Consider the following 16,353-nt stretch of genomic DNA (forward strand, 5'->3'; position numbering starts at 1 on the left):
CTAATGACAAATCATTTTAAATGAAAGGTCTTTTCCCATAATGATTTTTAAACTGCTGCACATCAGAAAACCACGATCTTCTGTGGAAAACACCTTTAAATTCAATTGCCCTGAAGTATAATTGGGAAATTTTGTCTCCAAAGTGAAATGTATTTTTTAATATATTGCAGTCTGCACTATGATGGTGGTATTAGTAGTTCCTTGAGCACAAATAAAATGCCTCATCATATTTTCTGTTACATTTGTTTTAGGAGCTTTATAATGAACAGTCTTTATCCAGTTTGGCATTTGGCATAGGGCCTTGCACAGAAAAAGATGCCCAGTAAATATTTGTTAAATGAGTGAAATAGCCTTTTTATTAAAACAAAAAACAAATTAGGTATTGACTGATTACTTTTGCATTGACTCATTAGTTTAGTTCATTCAATAATTTTTTCTGAGATTGTACCACGGGTCACTTTTCTAGGGGATAACTAGTGAACAAAACAAGCAAAAGCCTTTGCTCACAAGAAAATTCACCCACTGTGCTGAATTTGGAAACTACTCATTAATAGCTAATCTGCCTTCTCTGTTCTCAGTCTAGAAATCTTAGAATTATTCTTAGCTCTTCTCTTATCTCATATTCACACCTTCACAGTGTATCTAGAATCTGGTTGCTTCCAGATTCGCCTCCATTGTCACCCTGCTCTAAGCCATCTTTGTTTCTCATCTGTTATTTCTTCCTGTTTCCATCCTTCTCTGCCCACAGTCTGTTCTCATCTGTCTGAGTGATCCTATTGAACAAAAATCAGAATACATCATGTGTCTACTCAGAACTCTTCAACTGCTTCTTAGGACTTAGGAGACCCTACCCACTCTGTTTTCCATGCTGCCTTCATCTCTGACCCTACTATAGCTCCACTGTTCTTAGTATGCTGGTTGTCATGTGTTTGCTGTTTAGCAAACACACATCTTCCCTAGAACCTTTGCACTGACTAAAACACTCTTTCAAGATATCTGGAGAACCTTCTTTCTTATTTACTTCAGACCTTTGCTTAAGTGTCACCTTTTCCAGAAGCCCTTACTCTCTAGCCTCCTTAAGATTTTACAATACTCTATTTATTCTCGACAGTAGTAATCAAATTATAACACACAAAACTATGTTATATTTACTTTGTTTCCTTTAGTCTTTTTCTACCTAATAAAATATTTGTGAAGGCCAAGAGCTTTGACTGTTTTGTTCACAGAATTGTGTTTATATGAGTAATTGCGTAATGTAACTGTAAAATTTGAGCATATCTGAACATGTGCATATATTTGTGTATATGTGTGTTGTAGAACTAATGTTTTTTTTTCCTAAGTATTTCTTGTTGTGTGTATAGAGTAGATAAAATCTGCTAGCTAAGGTACGTCTGGCTTTCCTTCATTTGAGCTTTTTGTATATGGGTCATTCCCAAAATATTTGACATCAAAGCAGTCTTAAAAGTATCTTCAACTTCAGAAATGAACATAGTATATACCAGTAGGTTAGTAACTTAGCAGAATTTTTAAAAAATATTATTTACATGGGAATTTAAGAGATATAGACATTTGAACTTAATTCAAATTTTTAATTTTAATAAGCCCCCATATGTCTAATGAATTATAAACATTGTTATTTTGAACTTCACAAAAATCAAATATTTATTTCAGTAAATAATATAGGTTATTTTATTTAAGTGTACTGTGCCACCATTTTGAGCAATTATGTTTTTAAAATCTTAAAGAGACCTCAAAAACTGTTTTGTTAATAACATGCATTATTTATTCTTGATAGAATAAAAAACTGAAACTTCTATAGAGTTTTTTATCTTACAGATAAAATGTACAAACTTGGTATTATGGATTTATATGTCAAAAAATATGTCTTTGCATTTATAAAAACTAACACCTCTCAAAAGCTTATAAATAACATAAAATCATGTTAAAATACCCAAAAGAAACTACTTACCAAAACCTCCTCTGTTGTTAAAGGATAGAATGGTTACAAAAAATCAACAACAACAAACCCCTACAACAAGCCAGGTATGGTGAGGCATGCCTGTAATCCCAGTTATTTAAGAGGCTGAGAAAGAAGGATGGAGTCCAGCCTGGGCAATTTAGCAAGACCCGCCCTCAAAAATAAAAAAGTGCTAGGCATGTAGCCCAGTGATGAGTAGTAAATAAATAAAATAAGAAATGTTATTATGTTTTTACATGAACTTCATTTTGGAGATGTAGTTTAATAATCAGACTTTATTCTATTTTGTCTTAATTTGAATCTGATGAGCCCATAAGTATAGTTTTTTTTCCTCCCTTTATCTTCAAATCCTAAAATATATACTTTTTCATACAATTTAGGATAAAGAGGTAATTAATGTTTTTGTGGTGAGAGGTTGCTGTCTGACAGCTCCAACACTCATTCCTGGTGTTATCCTAGAAATGGTACAATTTGAACCTTCTAGGAAAAGCTCATCTGTGAGCTCTTTCCCCTGTTAAGGGGTTTCCTGATAAGTACCCTTAAGTACACCTAATCTTACAAGTTAACCTTGATGTTATTTACCAAATCCAGTTTTCCTTCTTTTGACAAATAGCACCACTGCCAAACACTTCTCCTTTTCTGATGAAGAAGGCTGCCTGTGTCATCCATCATCGATTTAAATTTAGCCTTACATAGAAACATGAGTCACTAGCTAATTATTAGTTGCATTCAAGGTGACTCTGAATTGGTTGAAATATAACACACCATGAGCTTTTAAAGAATTATATTATGACATTATGAAAATATCCCTCTTCAGTTCAGTTTTCAGTGTTAAGATATGAGTTTTAGAGTAGTTTATCTATGATGCTTTTCTAATATAATTCTAATAAGCAGCCACAAAATTTAAGAAAATTTAGTTTGAATTCTGGATTACAGCCAAATCTTATCAGGTCATAAAATCTTTGCAGGACAAATAATTCTCCATATGTCATTGAATCAATGAATTATGAAGGAATTTTAGTGTCTAAAAATATACGAGAGTCTCATATGTCTGCATGTTGTGAATTACATTTTTGTCACATATAGAACTTTTTTTTTTCTTGGAAGAAAATGTATTATTACATGGTTTTATTGGTTTTTATGCAGCTTTTGAGTTTTTAAAATATATTTTCATTATTTAGAGTAAATTAAATTTGAATGTCTATTACTAAGAAGTCTATATTTATCCTTCTCTCTCGTCCTTGGTGATAGCTGTCTCTCTTATTCCATCCAAAGATAATGCAGAAAAAACTCTAATATAAATTCTATGAATTATGTTTTGGGTAGTCATTATATTGGAGTATTTTGACTTGAGAATAAATACAGACCTGGAAGGAAAAAAAAGATATTCTTCCCTGGTCATGTGTTTGTTGATTTTGTGGTCTAACCAAAGGAAAAAAGCTGATAGAATACCTAGAATTTATGGCAAGGTTTTCATTAGTATAAGATGAAAATTTGGATTAATCAGCTCAAATAATCTAAGTACTCTAAAAATGTCCTCTATGTAGCCTTGGTCAACTCAGGGTTTTCTTATAATAGTATCATATCTAGATGATTTGTAATTATATAAAGGAGTAAGAAAGAGTTTAATTTATTGAAGACCCCCAATAAATTTATGGATTGAGATCAACACCATGTAACATAGTTAGTAAACAGAGAAGGGAGACTGTGCTAACATATTGCCAATAAACAAAAAAATAAGAATTATTTGTCATGTAACATTAAATAACAACTTAAATTTGATGTGTTTTACACAGATTAAACATTTCCTTATGAAGTTTTTTGTTTGTTTTTTACTTTCTTCTTGAAGCCATTCACTCTATAAGTAATGAGTCATTTTTAAAGTAAAGATTTAATCTTCTCAGAAACTAGGAAGGGGAAAAAATTGAAATTATTCAGACTCAATATTCCTTGTTACCTGTATGTGTGTTAACATGCTTTGCTTTACAATTTTTGTTTTTATTGTTCTAGTCAATGCAGGGCAAACTTTCTAAAGAAAAACTAAACACACAAAAGATGATGGAAGAACTGGAGAGGAAAGAGAGAAACCTGCAAAGATTAACAAAAGCACTGCTTGAAGTGAGTAGATGAAATTCAGACTGCCTTGAATGGATGATTCACTACCTATTTAAGTTTAAGCCAATGCTTATTTTGATTTTGTACATATTAATTAATAGAAAGTTTTCAAGGACTTGACTATGATGTGCCAGTTAATTAAATTCATTAGGTTTCTTATGAAAATCAAAAACAAATTTATTTTTCTTATAGTTAAATCTATAAAATGGTATTCTAAAACAAAGCCAAATGCTGTCTGAACATTTGGTCCCAAAGTGAAAAATAAATCAGGCATAAATTGAATATAAACAAAATTACCCTTGGGCTGGGGATATAGCTCAGTTTATAGAGTGTTTGCCTTGCACACACAAGGCAATCCCCAGCACCACAAAAAAACAAAACAATATTACCATTGAAAATCCTTAAGGAAGATGCATTGTTGGCAGTTCATCGTCAGAACAGATCATGCTTTCTCATTTGAAATAAAGATTTGACCTGTATGTAAGGACCTATTATACAAAAAAGTACATATTTTAACGGTCATAATTATATTTCATCCATATATATTTAAGAATGCATCTCCAAAAGTTAAGGTAAAGATATGAAATCCATGTCAAATTCTTCTGGTGTGAATTTGCAATGTATGATTATTCCACTGTTAAGTGACAAACTGATTTCTCTGGGTTAAGGTTATGGCCCAGCCTGACTTTTTGCATTGTAAAGTTATAGGCCTTGCAAACAGCAAAGGATCTGTGGGACTGTGTGAATATGCAGTTTTTCAGTACCCTTTCTCCATCATTGCCTAAAGTATAAGATGATTGAAAAATGGTATAAATGGTTATTCTGAAAAACAGCTCTAAGTGGACAGCTAATTAAACTATTACTACTACTACTACTACTACTACTACTACTAATTTTTGTTTTATATTATTTTCTGGAGTGCTGGCTATTAAACCCAGAGCCTTGCACATGCTTGACAATCCTCAGCCCTTTAAACTTATCTTTTTTGGGATACCAGGGATTGAACCCAGGGGTGCTTAACCACTAAACCATATACCCAGCCCTTTTTAAAAAAATTTGAGACAGGTCTCACCAAGTTGCTAAGGCTGGCTTTGAACTCCTCCTGCCTCTGAGCTGCTGGGATTACAGGCACACACCATCATGCATATCTAAACTTAATTAGCAGTATTCAGGATAAGGAGGTGATAATTTTGGATATAAGGGTAGCAGTTTCTGGATATAATAAGTCAAGAGTTAATATTAATGCTTCCAACTCAAATTTAACAATTCAGAATTATTGAGTTTTTCTCCCATCTTTGGTTTTGTATTTGTATTTTTTCTATTAAACTGAAATTTTTTGTTTCTGTCAACATTAATAACAAGCTTTTTTTCTCAATATAGAAAAATTCATTTCAAAGTAATTAAATAACTATTGCCATTAACAGTAAAAAATAATAGAATCTGGCCTAATGTTTCTTTGTGGATTTTTTTTGTCCTTTGAATAAATTTTATTGTAGAAAAATATATACACAACCAAGATGTTCATTATATAAGAAATTCTAGAACCTAAGGCTGTTTTGGATATAGGTTTTTGGTTTTCTCTCAGGTTTATCTTAAGGCATCAGAGGAACTGTGTCCACAGTTATATATAAATATAATATAATATAAATATATTAATATATATTTTTTATAATTAATATATATAAAATATATATTAATATATTTCTTTTTCACATTGCACATATGCAGTTGAATTTGGTTGATATGCATGTAATATGACATGCATTCTGATAATATAGACTTGTTTATAGTCTTGGAGAAAAAACATTAAACCTATATTGCTTTTGAGTACTTTTCCTCTAACAACTCTTTTTTTTTTTTTTTTTTTTCAGCCATTGCAGAACCAAAGACAAACAGAAGAGACATGCTCTTTATTGGATCAGGGCGAGGAAGCAGACCAATCTAGGCAGCAAACAGTTCTTTCTAAACGGCCACTATTTGATTTGACTGTGATTGATCAGCTGTTCAAAGAAATGTCCTATTGTTTGCTTGACTTGAAAGCATTGTGCAGTATTCTTAATCAGCGAGCTCAGGGCAAGGAGCCTAATCTTTCATTATTACTGGGAATTAGATGTAAGTGCCTGATGACTTGTCTTTATTTTATTGCTTAACAATTAGAAACCTGTCTTCATTAATCAAGAATTTCTTACTGTCTTTTTTCTGTTTGTTTTTGTTATTTTCTTTCATACTTAGGTTTATAAGTTTCTGACTCAATTTATGGGTTTAGTTATACCTGATTACATAACTTACAGAAGTGAGCATTTCATGGTTGATATGGACTTCCCCCTTGGCAGAATGCCTAGATATTTTTCCTATACCAAATCTGTAAATGTGTTTGTGGAGTAGAAGTAGGAGTGAATTCCTAATTACTCTTCTATAAAAGTAATAATTCTGTTTGTTTTTATGGTGGTTGTATGATAATGCCCAGCCATGTATTCACTGGTAAAATGTTAGATAATACTTTTTCCTTGATACAATGTGTGTTACATGGCAGTTGCTTAATGTGAGGACCAGTACTTTCAAATGAGCCAGCTTTCACAGCCTGCATACTTGTTGTCTTTGCCGTTTTCCATGTGACACCCACCCACTTTCTGCCTCAGTTCTATCTTCCTCAGTTCTTGTGTGTAAGGACTGCCACAATAAAATCCTAGTATGAGCCTTCCTTTTTTTGCTACTTTGGCAGGGATGTTTATCTCTACATATGGTTCCAAATTAGTAGATACTGGCATGTATATTCATTTTTAATAGAAAAGAAATAGACTTTAGTGAAAAGATAAGAACAGAAAGAACAAAACCACAAATAAGGCTTATAAATAGACTTGTTATATTCAGTAACTGTCTCACAGTATGGTTCTTATGTGATCAAAGTAAGGACTAGTTCTTTCTCCAGTTTCATTAAAAAGATTCCAGCATCTTATCTCATCATAATTATTTTGACAAATCAAATAATGCTTTTAATCAAGTATATCACTTGTTAAGTGAAACATGTATCTGTATTTAGCAGTGTCAGCAGGATTTTCTCTTCCATTTCATAGATGTATGTACACATGTGTAGGTATTTAAAAAACACTTCATGTTTTAAGTATATTCACTTACTCAGCAAATACTTATCCGATGCTTTCAGTGGTCCAGGTAATAAGTTAGGTGCTATTACTGGAGATGAATTGAATACATTCCTTGCCCATACATTAAACAAATTATCTGAGCATCGTTGTAAGTGTTGTAATGGAGACATGGACAAAGGACAATAGGAGCACAAGGGAGACAAGCAACTAAATCATCTACATGGGAATGGCTATGAATATTCCTTGGAATAGCTGGAGTTTGGTATGTATCTTGAAGAGGAAAAGGAGAAAGGTTGCCAGGTGAACATGAGGTGGCTTAGTTAGGAATGATCTCTTGGAAGCAAGAAGTAAAGGCTCACCCACAGAAGACTGATTTTTGCCTACCATTTTAGAGCTGTTCCCCCTTTCAATCATTTTGTAACCTACATTTTTTTAATTTTTTACATAAATGACAATAGTGGAATGCATTACACTCATTATTACCCATATACAGCACAATTTTTCTTAACTGTGTATAATACAAAGTATGTTCACACCAAATTATGCCATTATACATGTACTCTTTTTTTGCATTACAATTCTTAATATACATATATACCACAATTTTTCATATCTCTGTGTATAAGGTATATTGACACAAAATTCAAATCTTCATACATATGTTTTGTATAATGATGACCATCACATTTCACCATCCTTGCTATTCCCCTTACCCCTAACCCCTTTTCCCTAACCCCTTTTTCCTATCTAGAAATAATCTTCCTCCCATGCTCTTCTCCCTACCCCACTTTGAGTCACCTCCCTTAAATCAGAGAAAACATTTGGGTTTTTGGGATTGGCTAACTTCACTTAGCATAATCTTCTCAAATGCCATCCATTTCCCTGCAAATTCCATGATTTTGTTCTTTTTTAGTGCTGAGTAATATTCCATTGTGTATATATGCTACATTTTTTTAATCCATTCATCCACTGAAGGACAACTTGGTTGGCTCCACAGTTTAGCTATTGTGAATTGTGCTGCTATAAACATTGATGTGGCTGTGTCCCTGTAGTATGCTGTTTTTAGGTCCTTGGGGTATAGTCCCAGAAGAGGAATAGCTAGGTCAAATGGTGGTTTCATTCCCAGATTTCCAAGGAATCTCCATACTGCTTTCCAAATTGGCTGCACCAATTTGCAGTCCCACCAGCAATGTATGAGTGTACCTTTTTCCCCACATCCTCACCAAAACTTGTTGTTGTTTGCCTTCATATAGCTGCCATTCTGACTGGAGTGAAATGGTATCTTAGAGTAGTTTTGATTTGCATTTCTTTGATTGCTAGAGATGATGAGCATTTTTTCATATATTTGTTGATTGATTTTATATCCTCTTCTTAGAAGTGTCTGTTCAGGTCCTTTGGCCCATTTATTGATTGGATTATTTGTTTTTTTGTTGCTTAGCTTGTTGAGTTCTTTATATACCCTGAGATTAGTACTCTATCTGATGTGTGAGGGATAAAATTTTGCTCCCAGGATGTAGGCTCCCTGTTCACCTCACAGATTATTTCTTTGCTGAGAAAAAACTTTTTAGTTTGAATCCATCCCATTTGTTGATTCTTGTTTTTAATTCTTGTGCTTATAGGCATCTCATTAAGGAAGTTGGGGCCTAGATCCACGTGATGAAGATTAGGGCCTACTTTTTTTCTATTAGATGCAGAGTCTCTAGTTTAATATCTAGATCCTTGATCCGTTTTGAGTTGAGTTTTTGTACATGGTGAGAGATAGAGATTCAGTTTCATTTTGTTGCATATGGATTTCCAGTTTTCCCAGCACCATTTGTTGAAGTGCATGCTTTTGGCACCGTTGTCTAATATAAAATAGTTGTATATTTGCGGGTTAGTCTCTGTGTCCTCTATTCTGTACCATTGGTCTACCAGCCTGTTTTGGTGCCCAGTACCATGCTGTTTGTTACTATTGCTCTGTAGTATAGTTTAAGGTCTGGTATTGTGATGCCACCTGCTTCACTCTTCCTACTTAGAAGAATTGCTTTAGCTATTCTGGGTCTCTTATTTTTCCAGATAAGTAACCTACATTTTTTACTATAGCATTTGTTAATGTTTTCCATAATATGGTAATAGAGCTATCGTAATATGAACAAAAGATTCAGGAATCTTACGTCTTTCACCCCATACCCTAATGTATTCTTCTTCCAATCATTAAAGTTCAAACCTGGAATCCTTACCTTATATTTATTTGGTATTGTGAAAATTTGACCAACCAACTCTTTTGCCAGAAGCAATGTATTCATTTGAATTTTTATCTCGTGACTCCTTTGGTTAGCTGTTGATTCTGCTCCCCACACTCCTTAAAACTCTTATTACCTTGGTTTCCATGACATCATTCCCTAGGTTCTGCTTTTGCCTTTGTGACTGCTCAGTGTCAGTCTTCGATGGATTTCCTTACTACTTCTGTATTAGGGCTTCCAGAAACTTTTTATTGGTGGTTTTGTTTGTTTGTTTTTCAATAACATTTTTTTAATGAAACCAATACCCTTTATTTTATTTGTTTGTTTTTTATATGATGCTGAGGATCAAACCCAGTGCCTCACACATGCTAGGCAAGCACACTGCCACTGAGCCACAACCCCCCATCCCCTTGTTGTTGGTTTTTTTATTTCTTTTTTTAATTTAATCCTTTTTCTGCATAATCTTATACCTGCCCTGTTATTGTTAAACCTTTTCCACCAAACAGATGTTTATCTCTTTCCCTGCCTAGAATATTTCTTCTGGGCTCCTTGTAGTTCATCTGTGTGTATTTGAGAACTGGCTGTTTCATAGGCATTAGAAACTCAACTTGGCTTAAGCAGAACCCATCTAAACCTTCTCTTTGCAGTGTGTAAGTAGTGTCAACATTCACCTATCACCCTAGCCCAGATTTTTTACTTCACTTTGCTTTTTCCTTCATCTGTGAACTCCCCAAGCTCTGACCCTCACCCAAATTGATGATTTTTTTGTTGTTGTTCCTTACAAGATCTTTCATCCCCGTACTATGTGTAACCCATTTTCCTCACAGTCCTTTCCCCAGTCCATTTTTCATATTTTTTCCAGAGTGATCTGTCTTCTAAACCTTGAATCTGGTATTTCTAATACTTACTCTCCTCTGTGAGAGAAATAGCACTGCCTACCTTGGTAGGCTTATTTCTTGTCATTCTTCTCTCATGATTTGTACTGACAATTTTATTGAAGTTTGTCAGATTATTTCAGACTCTTTAATTTTCTGCCTCTATACTTTTGTTCATTCTGCTTTCTTGGCCCACTTAGTCAGTATTTGATATTTCTTTTGTTAAGGCTGGTTATTCTCTTCCTTTAGTGCTTCTGTAGCTTGTAGTTCAGGTTATCACAATACTCACTGTGCTCAGTTGTTTATGAAATCATGTGTAAAGCATTGAGAATAAGCCACTGACCTGCACATCTAGCATGACCCCTGGACTCAGGGCAAATGTCCATTTAATGTTTGTTAAAATAACAGTTATCTGACCTTATGTCTTTAATAAACTACTAGGACTAATGAAGGTAGAAGGAAAGGTTTATTTCACAGTCACTGGCTCTGCTTGATTTTAGGTTGTGACATGCTCACAAATAGATACTGGAGTAAGTAAGTAAAAGCTAGCTGATTTACTCCTTGTTACTGAGACTTTGGGCAAAGCTATCAACTTGATTCAGTTGTTTGGGATTATAGGGCCCCAAACCTCTATATATTTTGAAAATTAATATTTGCATGCCAATAAAAACCCATTTTGAAGTCATAAAAATTTAAACTACTTCCTCTGCAAATGATTTCTAGATTTTATCAAAAGGAAAGAACTGGGTTCTCTAGTTGAACTTGGAAAGAGACATTTGATTATGTTGTTTTTCACTTTTGGAACATTGTCATCAATAAAATACGTTGAATTTTATGTATTGCTATATGAATTTAACACATCTTAATTAACAAAAATTTTAAAGGACTAGGTAGATAATACCTATTTAAATATCAAATGATGCATAGTTTAAATCTGAGCCTCATTGATATTCAGTGCATAATATTATGTTTCCATGATGATTAAGATGAAAATCCTAAAACGTCTTTATTCAAAGCAAAATGAGTCATTCTTCTGTCCATTTTTTATTTACACAGCAATGAATTGTTCAGCTGAAGAGACTGAAAGTGACCACAGCTCAGAAACACTTGCTAAAAGACTGTCAGATGTGTGCCAGTTACGAAGAGACATTGATGAATTAAGAACTACAATATCAGACCGCTATGCTCAGGACATGGGAGATAACTGCATAACCCAGTGATCAAGTGTTGGTCCCACAGCAATAATGACCCATTGTTAAAGCTGCTGAGTTACAGTTCTTCATATTTCTTTTTAAGAGTTACAATGGAAAATTGCAAGTGACATACCACTTGCACATAGGTTGTCTGTGGGTGTGGGTGTGGGTGTGTGTGTGTTGATTTGTTTAATTGAGGGAAAATAGGAATGTGAGGAGATTTTTAAGGGGCTTATCTAATCAGGCAAAATAATTATCATTTGAAAAATGTGATAAAGTCAACAAGAAAAAGCAAATTTCCAAACTACTGATTATAGGACCAATTTGTGAATAGTGCCCTTCAGATAAAGGGACAGATTTTGTTTACTTCTGTAGGTTTTATGTGTTTGCATATGCATATGTGTTTGAGGTTTGTGTGTATGTGAGTGCTTTTAAGTTCACATAATTATAAAGATTTCAAGCATCAAATCAAACCTTCTAAGAAAGGCACACACTGTTTATTCTTATATTTTTTTCATATGGAAACTTGTGTTGTATTTTGATATTTTCAGGGGCTAGCTGAATAAGAGTTCCAACAGTAGGCAAGTGTTTAATAGAAGTGCAGCAGGCAAAACTATTTGTGATTTAAATAATCACTGAACTGAGATGATGAGGTTCTGGAGTTGGGATAGGTCAGCTTTTTCTCCAGAGTGATTGTAAGAGTGTGAAGTACTGATGAGATAATCTTTTTCATCAGCACTATAATTTATACATTACAAGAAAGTTTAACATAAGTTGAAATTATTTTATCCTATCTCTTACTACTTATGGTTTTTTGTTTATATATGGCAGTATAAACAAAGCCATATATAATTAATGCAAACAAGGCCTCAGATCATTGTTAAGCAAAGATTGTCAGACTGACTCTGGAATGATAGTTTATTTATCAAAGTCTCAGCATTTACATTTTAACAGTTTTGTACCTGTTTTAATTTTGCAACTACAAAAAAGCCAGCTCTTTATCTGAACTAACACTAACATAAAACAAAATCTAAACCTAGATGATAATTTTATTTCCTTTTATTAGATATATTTCATTAATAACAGGGATTGTTATAGAATATGAACTTGGCTTGGTTAGTTATTCATCTGGAGGACAGGGTATTAGTATGAAATAAACTGATTTTTAATAGACATGCAACATGTAAACTTCTAAATGAATGTTATCTGTTTAGTTCTTCAGAGCATTGATCATATTCTTTTGAATATACTTAGTTATGGTAAACTATTGTCCCCTATAAATTGGTTTGATTTTTCAATATTGTCAGGGTTTACTTAGGCAGGACTAAAGAAGTGGGGAATACGATGTGTAGATCAGTTAGGATGATATTGTTTGTTTGAGAGCAGATCATATGCCTGTTTTCTTGCCAAGTATATGTATACAAAGGCTGCTCCTAGAAAATATTTTTTTTTCTGTTCTCAACAGAGAAAGCATAATAGAGCAAGGCATTCAAGGAGACACCCAGGAAAACTCTATTTAGAATGTTGGCTTATTTACAGCTCTCACTAAACTGTTACATGATTCTAGTTCAACACTTCACTATAATACACTGTAAGACATCACATCTCCCTTTCTTTCAGTGCCTGAGTCCATGCTGCTCCTCTTTATAGGATTTGGCCACTAAGAAATCAGTGCATTATAGTGATTCTGCATCCTAAGGTCCCTGACCTCAGAAAGGACTTAGTCACTATAAGAACTTGGTTTCCTAATGTATTCATTTGGTTTTTAGTGTTAGTTCTTCAAAGACAATCAAAAAGTAGTAAATTTGTACCAAAAAAAAAATGGATGCAAAGAATTCTGCCTTACAAGGATTAATATCTGTGAAGATGTCCCTTTACAGAAAAGTGGATCATAATATCTGCCACAGTTCAGCCACAATTGCACCCAATAACATTTTCACATTCTCTTTGAATAGAATTCACACCTTCCTACCATGATTTCAAAAATAAGGCACCCTTGGGTCAATGGGTTCTTACTTAAATATCTCCTAAGTTTAATAGTTTATGTTGTGGAGTTTTATGGTTATTATTCTTTCAGGCAGAAAGAATAATAACCTAGCCTGGTTGGGATGAAATGATTTTTTGTTTTAGTAAATTTTCTTTCTTAAACTTACAAAATTTAATTTAATTAACATATCTTAAGGTAAAAAAATATAACAGGAACTTTTGCTGATGTATTTCACTTTGGAAAATGTATACTCTTGTTTTTAAAAAGCATGAAGATATGATAGTTTAAGTATAATCTTGGATTATAAAATATAATTTCTTAGAGTCTGAAGTTTGTAAATGGGCCTAGAAAATAAGTAGAAATTTTGTAAGGGATTCTGAGAAAAAAATGAAACTAGTAACATTCTAATTAGGCAGCTTTTAATTTTTAATTTTTATTTTTCAGAAAACTTCCCTTCCTCAAGACACCCACACCCTCTTGTGTTAGAGCAGTCAGTAATAATATTGGTGTCACATTAAAAACAAATGTTTTACTCTTAGGTCAGCTAAGACAGACAAATAGCAACACTATGGTGTCTTGCCCCAGAGTGTTCATAGAAGTTATTACAGTGATACATACCTGAAATGGAAATTAATTTAAGTTTTAAAGTCAGTCTATTTTAAATTTTCTTTAGATAATTAAACCTCTTTTTAATTATGCTTTTGTGTATTATTAAATGCTTATCTTTTTAGGAAGTGTCATAATTGATCTTTTTGCGCTTTGAAGTAAAGCCTGTTCCAACTCAGTCATATTCAGCGTGGATGAATATGACTCCATAACAGATCCACTTTGGCTGTGCACATAACAACATTAGCTGACTCAAGGGCACAAAAGCTGTTTTCATTTGATGTCAGAAAAATACAAAAACTTTAGATTGTTAATAAATTTTTAATGGCCTGTAATTTTTAAGAAGTGTTTAAGTATTGACTAGGTAAGATATGCCTGAACTTATTTTTAAAAATATGTGGCCCCATTTTATATTTGAAATAGGATTTAATATTTCAATTTAGCAGTATTATATCTTAGTGAAATTTATTTTGGTTGTGACAGTTTATTAAACTGAAATAGGCTTTCTTTCAGTAGCTTGTTAAAGACAATCCCAAGGGCTGGAAAGTGTTGCTAAAATGAAAATTGTACATTTCTGACTTACTAATAAGCTTACAAATTAATGTTGTCATTGTGCAAAACTCAACAGGAATCTTTTAGAGAATGTTTTTAAAGAAACTACTTTAATGGGAAAATGTCCTTTAAATATCAGTAATAGTTCATTGAGTCACAGTAACTGAACACCTGGACTGTATTTTTACATAGCACAGTTCAGCTCAGGCATAACTTAAGTTTGGATTATTAGCATTCTGTTATTTAGATTTCTATCACTGTAGATATATAATTACATATGTAAGCAATTCTTATAACCATGCTCACTCAGACTGCCAATAACTGTAGCTCTCAGAGCTAAAGTTAATTCATTTTGTTTTCCATTTTCAAGTTATTTTCAGTGTTCACAAAACAAGAGGAACTATTTTCTATTTGTTATAAAAAGTAAACTTCCAACTTTGCCCCCAAATGCCATTCATAGTAATTGCCATATGATTATATCACACATTTAATCATGAAGGGGAAATATTTGGGAATTTTTTCTTATTTAAAAGAAATATTGAATACAATATGAATGGTTTCAAATCAGTAAGTCTTTAGGAGCACTGTTGCAGCTGCATTCAGAGAACCTTTTGTGCCTTTTTGCCTGCAGCAAGTGTTCATTCTATCTCACATGAGTTATGAGTTATAAGAATGGTGATGATTGTTGCACCTTGTTCTTTAAATAGACTTGATTAAGGACTTTTTTTTTTTTTTTTTTTAAGCAAGGAACGTTTGTCATTAGGAAGTGGATGCCTTAGTGAACATGAAAGGAAGTATCACGTTCTTGGAGCCCAGCCTCCCTGTATAGTGTGAGGAATTCCTATAGAATGTATTCATTTGTTGTGTATATGTATGTACATAGATATATATGAGTAGTTATTTAAATATATAAATGTAAAGTTCAGTGTCATGTTGGTGTGATGGCAAGAAGTAGTAAGGTGCTAGGTGGTTACATTAAAAGCACAGCTGAGTGCATAATCAGTCACTGTGACTGGTGGTTTTTGTAAACTAGGTTCAGTTTTTGAACCATCCAAAATACCTCATGTGTAAATACAGTGTTCATAACTTAATTAAAATACAGTTATTGTAAAAAAGAATGTGAAGCCACTGGCTGGCTTATGCCTTCTGACCTATCACTTTTGCCTCCTTTTTTAAAGGGGTTGTTTTTGGTTTTATCTTTTAATGGGGTTTACAGCTAGAATTTTGAAAGCCAAAGCTCTATTTATTAAACTAAGAAAAAAGTTTTCAATGTTAATGGCTAGTATTTTTCCACTGGATTATTGTTTGTTGATGTTGGAATTTGTATTTACAGAGAAATAAATTTTTTATAAAAAGATTTATGTATTCCTGCTGCCTACTGTTAATTGAATGTATTTGAAACTCCAGACTCCCTGTCCTGAATTCTCAATGATAAGAATATGCTGACGTGACTTTTAGGTAAAAGCCTTCTATAAATACAAGAGACCCTTTGACTAGAATATGGAGACTTCTGCCTCTTAAGTCTGTCTTATAAGCTTTTTTCTCAGGCTTTCCTATGAAAGGTATGGAGATTTTCTGATGTCAGGAGTCATAAATACAAAGTTACACTTGTATACATTTCAGATAATTGTGCTATATTCATCTTATGAATTTCTAAAATTCATGTTTGTTTAAATTAGTCTGATTTTTGAAAAATCAGTTTTTCAAAAAACTCTGGCTTC

General features: G+C 33.0%; 1 protein-coding gene across 1 annotated transcript in view; it reads left to right on the forward strand.

The window, feature by feature from the left end:
• Cep85l (centrosomal protein 85L) overlaps positions 1–15,989 on the forward strand; it is a 160,806-nt gene extending 144,817 nt beyond the window's left edge. The window contains exons 11-13 of the mRNA XM_078019330.1: positions 3,989–4,096; positions 5,965–6,205; positions 11,351–15,989. Coding sequence (XP_077875456.1) covers positions 3,989–4,096; positions 5,965–6,205; positions 11,351–11,514 — 513 coding nt within the window. The 3' untranslated portion in view covers positions 11,515–15,989. The remainder of the gene's footprint in view (positions 1–3,988; positions 4,097–5,964; positions 6,206–11,350) is intronic.
• The last annotated feature ends 364 nt before the right edge of the window (positions 15,990–16,353 follow it).

Source organism: Ictidomys tridecemlineatus, chromosome 8, assembly GCF_052094955.1.
Source record: "Ictidomys tridecemlineatus isolate mIctTri1 chromosome 8, mIctTri1.hap1, whole genome shotgun sequence".
Taxonomy (NCBI): Eukaryota; Metazoa; Chordata; class Mammalia; order Rodentia; family Sciuridae; genus Ictidomys; species Ictidomys tridecemlineatus.